Source organism: Megalops cyprinoides, chromosome 2, assembly GCF_013368585.1.
Source record: "Megalops cyprinoides isolate fMegCyp1 chromosome 2, fMegCyp1.pri, whole genome shotgun sequence".
NCBI classification, from domain to species: Eukaryota; Metazoa; Chordata; class Actinopteri; order Elopiformes; family Megalopidae; genus Megalops; species Megalops cyprinoides.
The window spans coordinates 64,807,501-64,817,500 of NC_050584.1; the positions used below are offsets into that span (position 1 = coordinate 64,807,501).

Here is a 10,000-nt window from a genome sequence, read left to right on the forward strand (position 1 = left end):
AAAAAAAAAACATATTTGTGAGGCAGTAGCAACCGTCCCTGCTGTGAAGAGAAGCCAGAAGAGACGAAGCAGCAGAGGGAAAGGACACATCTGCGGGCGGAGAGCAGACGCAGACGCAGCGCAGACGCAGACGCAGCGCAGACGCAGACGCAGAGTCCTGACCAGCGTGTCGCCGTGCTGACGTCGGTGCGTGTGTGCAGAGCAGTGAGACGCCAGGCAGGCAGTGGTGAGCAGGCAGTGCACAGCGTGAGGTTTTGAGTGTAAGCGTCTGTGGGCAGGCTCTCCGTCGGGGCTGCCCAGTGTCACCCAGACGAGCAGCCATCTTTGAAACGAAAGCAGTTTCTTGTCTTGCTTAAAGAATGAGGATTTCAGTATGACCAGAATTAATAACACTACAACACACACACACACACACACACACACACACACACATGCACTCCAAGGACAGTAGGTACTTTCAGGTTTCCTCTACATCCTAAGTCCTACATTTTTAGAAATCTCACTTCCAGCACATGACATACTATATGACATCATAATTTCTCACCTCCTGCACGGCAACTGTTGCTGTGCTGCCAGTTGTCTCTCAGTAGGGTAGGAGGGCAGGGGATTGGGGCGAAACACACACGTCACACAGATAACACACCAAAACTGCAGCAGACAGGGCAGGGAGGGGGGCAGGTTATCCGGGGGCAAACCGGGATACTGACCCTCAGACTCCAGAGGCGTCGGCCAGGCGAGCTCCGATCCGAATTCGCAGGAGCGACGGAAGGAGTTTCCGTTCTCCACAGCACTGGGACCAGCCTTCCTCCTCAGAGAGAGGTGGGCGATGGGCCCTGCACACGGCGGGAGAAGCACAGCCTCAGACCCCGCCCCCTGTCCCTCCAACCAATAGAACCACCGGTACGGCGGACGATGGGGCAGGGCCAAAATGATGTGCGAATAGGAGCATGGCTTTCTCAGCAGAATCTCTGCTGGGGGTTTGAGTGTCATGGGAATCAGGGTGGGCATGATAAAACAGCACGTCATCTATGAGATGAGAAGCCGTGGCTGTCCACGAATGAGGGGGATGGAGGCGGGAGGGAAATAAAAATGCTAAAACACACACTAACACACACATACACACACACGCAGGCGCACGCGCACACACACACGCAGGCGCACACACACACACGCAGGCGCGCACACACACATGCAGGCGCGCGCACACACACACACACGCAGGCGCACACACACACGCAGGCGCGCACACACACACACATGCAGGCGCGCGCACACATGCACATACACACACGTGCACACGCACACGCACACAATGATCATCACCTGGCTGCAGCTTGACAAATACAAACAAAACACAACAACCACCTCGAAGATCAGGGATGGATTTTTTTTTATCCACATTAAAAAAAACCAAAGGTATGAAATTAACACCACAAAAACACAATCTGCACCTGAAGGAACCTCGGTTCAGGAACAGTTCTCAGTGAAGCTTAAGCTTAAGCTATGTCACGGCTGACCTTTGCCAGGAAAGCAGCCTGTTTGCGTCTGCCTTTAGGTGACCGAATCACGCAGGCGTAGGCGGGCCACCACACCTGCGGCTGTCCAGCAGGGGCTCTGCTCTGGGTAACGTCACGGCCAAACCTTTTACACCCCACACGCTTCTGTGTCAGTCATTTCGGACATGTGAGGCATCACCTTCCCACTTGCTTTGGGTTGGGCACTGACAGCTGTCGCTTAAGCTCTCAGTCCAACGTGCTGAGAGGCGTTAGCTAGGCCTGAGTCAGAAACCTAAAGGAATTTCTCAAAACTGTGTCCTACTAAACTTTAACAAAAACTGTGATCTAATGGTTTAAACACAACCATTAGCTCTGTCAGCTAGCTTGTACTTTGTCTGGCCAACCACTGAAACCTGGTCATGCAGTGCTTCTAATATTGTTGACTCCTTATGATTTTTTGCTTGTGTTGTACTCTGTCTCATTTGTGAGTCGCTTTGGATAAAAGCATCTGCCAGATGTAATAAATGTAAATGTAAATGTAAACCTACTGCTGCCAGGGCTGGCTGCTTTGTGGCAGCGTGTGTGTGTGTGTGTGTGTGTGTGTGTGTGTGTGATTGTGTTTGTGAGCCCGGTAAAGGCCGCTGTCCTTCAGTCAGAGAAATCTCAGCAAAAGACCATCCTCCACTTAGGTTTGTAGAGATTACACTGCACCACGTCCACCACCAGCTGAGGTTTTACACTTATTAAAAATATAAATAATAATCGAAATCAAGTGCAGTAGCACATGTTAAGAAGGTGTTGTTCACCTTTCTCCTCGACAGCCCGCTGCTCGGTTCGCCTCATTATCTTTGTCACGAGCATCAATCAGACGGACTGACCCGGTCTCCTGGCAGCGGGATCCTGTGTGACTGTATCTGCTGGTTGGTCGGCAGAGGCAGCAGGCTTTAAGTGACAGCCGGGCCCACGCAGCTAAGCGATACGAACGAGCTGAAGTCCCGGGAGGGAGTCGATGAAAGCACAGTATGGATCAGGCGTCAGCAGGCGGGCAGTAGGGGGGGCCGAGGGCGGAATGAGAGCAGAGACGACCGTGCCGCCCCGTGCCCCTCACAGAGCTCCATCGCCTGATCCAATCCAATCCGAGCGCTCACACGGTCCCTCCTCTATCTGTCCATCTCTGCTGTACACTGGCCTCAGAGCAGATTGAAACGTCACACGGCACATGACGCTCTTTCCCGACTGTCCCCGGGGGGGGGGGGGCTGCTGGATGAAGAGCACTACCCTCACCCTTCCCGGCAGAGCTCTCCTGGCTCGCTGCAGATGGAGCATCTCTGTGGCTATCTATAATCGCTCGTCATTTGCTCCACAGACACCTTTGTCTGGAGAAAATTACACAACTTCCGCTTCGCAATCTCATCCATCATAAGGTCCATTATGCAGATGGGTGTTTACTAACAGAGTTCCATGCCGGGTGGAAGTGTAGCATAGTGGTTAAGGAGCCGGGCTCGTAACCGAAAGGTTGCTGGTTCATTTCCCACTGGGGCACTGCTGCTGACCCCTTGGGTACGGTTCCTAATCAACAATCGCCTCAGTAGATATCCAGCTGTATAAATGGATAACATGTAAAAAACTGTAACCTATGTAAGTCGTTCTGGATATGAGCGTCTGCTAAATGGATACTGTGGAGTGCTTCCGTCTTCATTAAGAGAGGCACTACTTCTTGGGATCATTTGAGCTCTATAGGCAATATTGTCCATCACACACAGGAGTCAGTGTGGGGTATGAAAGGTCAGCGAGACATCGTTACAGACAAACCCTTTGCGAGCGGAAGTATTTGCGGGCAGTGTTTTCAAATGCAGTCATTCCGGCAGGACATGTGTTCAGGTGGTAGATGCATGCAAAGGGGGAGAGAGCCCAAGAGAGCATGGTGACAGGTGACGGGTGACTGGGCTTCCCGATGAACGGGGTGCTTCAGGGTGCGGCATGCAAACCGAAACAAAACACCAAACACAACAGAGACAGAGGCAGGAGTCTATGAGGAGACAGAGACGGGGTGGGAGGAGTCTTTGAGGAGATGCGGTGACTCAGAGGCGAGGACGGGCGTGGCGGAGAGGGGCGGGGCTTACCGATGTGGGTGTGTGCCATGACGTCGGCCAGGCGGCTGGCGGCACCGCTGCCCCCGCTGTGGGTGGAGGAGGAGGAGGTGGTGGAGGAGGTGGTGGAGCCGTGCATGGCCCGGCTCATCCAGTGCTCCATGCTCACGCTGCCCTGGCTGGAGGTGGGGGTGCCCTCCCCCTGGCCCTCCCCCTCCGACCCCGACGACGTGTCTGTCAAGGCCAAGAGGAGAGAGACACACCCCCCAACACACACACAGACACACCCCCGGTCAAAATCGCGGTCCGGAAAACCCAGTTTCCTTCAACTGAGCCAAAGCATAAGGATAAAAGAAACACCAATGAGAGTGAAAGGGAAAATTTGCTCGTCCAATCAGATGCAGCGGAGGAAAACGGTTATGCAAAGTTCAGTCTTGGAGAATATTTCCACTGAGCTGCAGCCAAAGTGTCTGATGTCTCACTGCAGCTCAGAATCTCTCTGCTACTGCTCTCCTGAGCGTGAGCTACAGAACAGTGCTATTGGTAATGCACACCCAAAATCAGTGTTTCACAATTCTGATTTCTTGTGTTGTTTTGTCAGTCAACATGAGAATGCTGCATGTCTATTATATCTATAGCTGTTGCTGATTGGTTGCTTGTGGGACTGCAAAACCCCATCGATGGTTGTCCTTAGACTCACCTGTAGTAAATATCTTGTGGCTTGGAGGACAGTATCTTGATACAGATAACTCAAGTGACATATACGAACCTTGGCCATTGTGCTTTGGTTCTAGGTTCCAGTTAATTCATAATTCTACTTAATTGATCTTTGGGTTCTAGTTGTTTGGTTAGTTGTTCTGTTCTAGGTTCTAGTTGTTTGGTTCTAGGTTCTAGATTGATGTACTTTGGTTCTATGTTCTAGATTATTTGTACTTTGGTTATAGGTTATTGCTGCTTGGTGCCTGGTTTCAGCTCATTGTTCTTTGGATTACAGTATGTCAGTCATTGCTGCTTAATTTTCGCTTCTTGCTGACTGTTGACACACTGGTAAGATGTTTGGAAAGAGCATCTGTATTTCAAAAGGAAGGCTAGGGCGAATGAGGTAAACATTATTCCATTATTTTCACTCTCCGAGGTTATCACAGGACCCTGACTGCAGAGTCCACGCTAACGTCGCTGGCGGGGGAAAGTGTTCAAAAACAACTCATCATTAAAGTCATTAGAGAGGAGAGGTGGACCGAGGTCCCGGCGGGAGGCCTCCGCCGGCGCCGTCTCCCACGGCAACAGGCCACCGCACGCGAGACGGGGGACTCGTGCGTGATGGTCCCTGACGCTGGAAAAAACGCGAGCTGGGCGGCGGTGCGGCACGCGGACGCAGACACCCCGTCCTTCAGTCCCATTTCCTTTACCGCGTTGCGTAACGGCGCGCGGAACTCCGCTGGGATTCACCCGATGTGCGACGCACACTGCAGTCCCTCTGCCCTCTGCTAACCGCAGAGCAACACCACGCCAGGATTAAACCTGCGCAGCACTGAGATGCGATTCCCTCTCAACGTAAAGGCGTGACGGGAAAATCCCATCCATGACCACTACTGCAGCCAGCACACGCACATGTTTAGGGGCGAAAAGAAGACACTCATTGCCTCCTTCTGAAAAGAAAAAAAAAAAAAACATGTCTTCCCTTCCCCTACCCCCGCCACCCCCCTTTCCAAAAAAATTTTTCTTCAAGAAAAATTACCGCATGGAATCTACAAGGAGCAACAGGAAGTGGAGGCGGCCCGGCGCGGCGGAGAGCCGCATTTGTTGATCGCAAAATAAGCGGTTGCCTGGCAACGCCTAAATCGGATTATCCTCCCGGGCCTCGGAGGCTCCTGATGGCGCCCTGGGGGAGGAGGCCACGCGGGAGAGAGGCGCAGAATGCGCTCAATGAGTCAGCGGGAACGGCCGGGCGCTCCCACCTGACGCAGGATCGGATTTCCGGCCTGAAAATCCGGATCAGCCCGCGCCCGGTTCCGGTCCCATTAACACCAGCGTTCGGCTCGGATGTCTCACTAAGACTTTAAGCCCCAAGCTACCAAGAAACGAGATTTATCGATTCAAACAGATATGGTATTTTAGTCAGAAGATTCGTGGATGTAAGGAGTTTAAGACCAAAATGACGTGTCTTTTCTTTTGTTTCGTTTAATTTCTTTGCACAATACGATACAATGCACCTGATGATTAGACTGCACAGCATATCTACGCAGTGCCGAGGCACAAGCTCTGTTTTTACTCAGTGTTTTCACATTATTATGCTACCTGAACACTGACTGATGTGAGGAAGAGTCAGATGAAGAGTTTCTTATTATACTACCTGAACACTGACTGATGTGAGGAAGAGTCAGATGAAGAGTTTCTTATTATACTACCTGAACACTGACTGATGTGAGGAAGAGTCAGATGAAGAGTTTCTGCAGTTGGGTACCAGTTAAACAGCGAACGGGTGGACATTAAATCATGGCTATACGAGTTTGAAAAACTACACAATGTGGTGAAGATTCTATGATAACTAGTTTTTCAGCAGAAGGCCTTATAGAAGCAGAAATCAGATCATCTTTCGTCCCTGCTTAGAAAACAGCATCTGATCTTAAAATTACATTTTAAATTTAGCAGTGAATTGCCTCTTTTTTGCCAGAGTGAGCCATGGTGCTGCTGTTTGTTGCTGAGGGCATTGGGATGATAAGGCGGGATAGATTTCCATCTCTGGCACGTAAACCGCCACATAAATATAGGTGTAACAGATCCTGCAGCCTGCAGTGCGGAGGACAAAAACGGCTCATAAAAAAGCGGCAATTAAGAAGCCATTAAAATCCTCCTTCGGCTGGTGTTTACCCATTAAGGCGGCCTGTTCCACGTGTGATTCAGAGCTCTCCTCCTGTCCCTCCTGAAGGAGATGTGCTCGAAAACAGTGACACACGCAAACATCACAGCTGAAGAAATAACGGCCAGCTCACGCTAACCTGGGCTTTCAGCTCACGCTAACCTGGGCTTTCAACTCACGCTAACCTGGGCTTTCAACTCATGCTAACATCAGCTTTCAGCTCACGCTAACCTGGGCTTTCAACTCACGTTAACATGGGGTTTCAACTCACGCTAACCTGGGCTTTCAAATCACGCTAACATGGGCTTTCAAATCACGCTAACCTGGGCTTTCAACTCACTCTAACCTGGGCTTTCAACTCACGCTAACCTGGGCTTTCAACTCACGCTAACATCAGCTTTCAGCTCACGCAAACCTGGGGTTTCAAATCACGCTAACCTGGAGTTTCAACTCACGCTAACCTGGAGTTTCAACTCACGCTAACATGGGCTTTCAGCTCACGCAAACCTGGGGTTTCAACTCACGCTAACCTGGGCTTTCAACTCACGCTAACATCAGCTTTCAGCTCACGCTAACCTGGGCTTTAAACTCACGCTAACCTGGGCTTTCAGCTCACGCTAACCTGGGCTTTCAACTCACGCTAACCTGGGCTTTCAGCTCACGCTAACCTGGGCTTTCAACTCACGCTAACCTGGGCTTTCAACTCACGCTAACATGGGGTTTCAATTGACGCTAACCTGGAGTTTCAACTCACGCTAACCTGGGGTTTCAGCTCACGCTAACCTGGGCTTTCAGCTCACGCAAACCTGGGGTTTCAATTCACGCTAACCTGGGCTTTCAAATCACGCTAACATGGGGTTTCAGCTCACGCTAACATCAGCTTTCAGCTCACGCAAACCTGGGGTTTCAATTCACGCTAACCTGGGCTTTCAAATCACGCTAACATGTGGTTTCAACTCATGCTAACATGGGGTTTCAAATCACGCTAACATGTGGTTTCAACTCACGCTAACATGGGGTTTCAACTCACGCTAACTTTTGCTTATAACTCATGCTAACATCATACAGCTTGCAAATCACGCTAACATCATAGCCTTCACACTAAGTGCAGCAGCATAGACATATACAGAATTATGGGGCTTGCATCAGGAGTGTTGTTTCTGAGCTTCATGACAGTGTCACTCAGATGGACTTTCAGACATTAGCAACCCCAGTATCTCTGGCACAGATAAAACACTAAAGAAAGCACCTCCACATTCACATCATTCAGACTGTGGGGAATGGCAGACTTAACAAAAACTTTATAGAAACTTTACAGACTTTGCAAAATTTTTCAGGTCGTCTTTATCGTTTTTTTTTTTCTTTTCATTACTACTCTTCCCCTGTGTCAGGCAGGGGTTGACACTGTTCACCTGGGCAGGGTGTGGGATGCTCACCTGGGGGGGTGTAGGCGTCCATGGAGGTCTGCACCACCAGGGAGCGACGCTTAGAGGGCATGGGAACCGCCATCTTCCGCTCCTTGTGTTTGGCCAGGGCGGCCTGGACCGCCTCCGTGTGAACATCTGCAGAGGGGACAGAGAGCGGCCGCGTCATAACCGTGACAACCCGTCGCCACCAACACTTTCAGCTGACACACTCAGCTGAACCTCCTGCTCCTTCTCTCCGAGGTTCTATCCGTCACCTCCTCTGCATCATTTTAGATCTAATTACCGCTCATGGGCTAACTGTGCTGTATTACTGGAATTCTGTATTTAACGCTGAAAATTTCACAATGTAAGCACACCAGCAATAGCTACTGTCACGTTGCAAGGAGCCTTTCACAGGTGTTTTTGCGGGGTCAATTATTTTATCTGAGAAATATATTTTTATCACTGTCACTGGTATCTCAGCATACCTGTGGCAACAGTGTTAGAGGAGGAAAAAAAAACAATTGTTGAATCTGTGGCCAGTGTCTTCTTTGATTGCATCTGCCAAAAAATGCACAGAACTTTTGCCAATAATTGCATATTGAAGAGGTATTTGATAAATACAGGTGATGTTAAATGATTTCAGTTGGTGGAAAGCCTGAAGTCTGAAGTCTGCTTATCGCTCCTGGGGCTAAGTTTGTAACCGCAGTAACACCTGAGGACAAGCAGTCAGCCTGGACAGGCTCAGGCCGACATAGCAATGCAGTGTTTGCATTATTCTGTTCGTTTGCCACTAAACACAGGAGACCCAGTTCCAAAAACTCTGACTTCATGTGGGGTCGACAGGTTCTGCTGAGGTCCAGAGGGTGCTGGACAGGAGAGGGGCCACATGTACCTCCGCAAAATGCCAGAGTGAATGTTAATTTTTCCCCAGCGTACCTGTAATGGCTCGAGGCCAGGACGTGCCTAATGGCTGATTGCTGTTTTACCTGAGGGCCTCAAACAAGCCTCCCAGGGAAACATGACTCCCGTCAGAGAGGGATAAAACTCCATTTAATCAGCATCAAAGCCGAGCCTCTTTAATCAATAGAGGAAGAGGCTCTGAGGCCATTCAAACTATTCATTCAAACTGTGGCGGACCTTCACGTCTCCATAAGGGATTTCCAAACAACCTTCAGAGAATTAAAAAAAAAAAAAACTGAACTGAAAATTGAACATTTTCATGTATGATAGCAATGTGTTGAGTAAACACACAAATGGCTGCAATTACCTATTCACTTAATTCCCCTGTGTTTTTTCCCCTTTTACTGTCAGGCAGAATGACCTTCTTTCAGAGTACACATCTGAGGTCTTCGGTCAGAATTCATAAAATACATAAATACATGAGTATCTTTGACCAAGTCAATACATCTTTGATCAGACGTCTATCCAGGAGAGGCCCCCAAAAATGTAAAAAAAAAAAAAAATCAATGCCGCTTTAGGCTGCCAGGCCTACTCAGTTGGTGTGCACGGTGTACCACGTTTTCCACTGAAGGACAGGGGGCAGACATCAGCCTCGGTCCTTCCTGTGAGAGACCTGCGCTTGTGTTTCTGAGGAAATGAAAGCCTCTGTCAGGCTGAGAGACGCGAAAAGACGCAGGTTTGGGCCTCTTTGGAGAGGGTGTGACTGGAATGCAAACTGCCGCTGTGGGTAAGCAGAGGCAGCAGCAGAGAAGGAGAGGATTACTCCTAAAAACGCCCCCCCCCCGCCAGGGTAACTGTGATGCATGGCAACAGACCTTCGACACACCCCTTGCTGCATCCTGTCCACACGCCTGTATTTACATAAGCGACACACCGACAGGTTTAAAGGGAATTTCGCTGGAAACGGGTCTGTCTGTCTCTCCCGGAGGGGGGGTGGCGATGGCAGGGACCTCTCCCCCCCCCGTGATACTGCAGCACTGCACCTGCTGTGCTCTCCCTGGGAAAAAAGCCTGGCTCAGCAGGCCGAGACTTTCCCAAACACAGCGAGGCAGAATCCTCCCGTTATCGCTAAAGAAGCTATCCGTTTGATGTTTGCTTCCATGCTACAGATGCTATTACATAATCCTCGATAATTTGTTGCGTAAGTCCCTGAAACTGATCTTTGTGTGCCTTTGTAGCTTTGTA

The 10,000-nt window shown here is 50.0% G+C and overlaps 1 protein-coding gene across 7 annotated transcripts in view; it reads right to left on the bottom strand.

The window, feature by feature from the left end:
* The window catches only part of LOC118795292 (disco-interacting protein 2 homolog C-like), a 144,868-nt gene that overhangs the window by 50,774 nt on the left and 84,094 nt on the right, over window positions 1–10,000 (bottom strand). For 4 of the 7 annotated variants that reach the window (XM_036553713.1, XM_036553696.1, XM_036553704.1 and 1 more), the window contains exons 4-6: window positions 7,883–8,008; window positions 3,620–3,820; window positions 708–833 (exon numbers count right to left, since the gene is read on the bottom strand). In XM_036553713.1, coding sequence (XP_036409606.1) covers window positions 708–833; window positions 3,620–3,820; window positions 7,883–8,008 — 453 coding nt within the window. The remainder of the gene's footprint in view (window positions 1–707; window positions 834–3,619; window positions 3,821–7,882; window positions 8,009–10,000) is intronic. The other 3 variants (XM_036553737.1, XM_036553729.1, XM_036553722.1) reach the window with 1 other exon arrangement.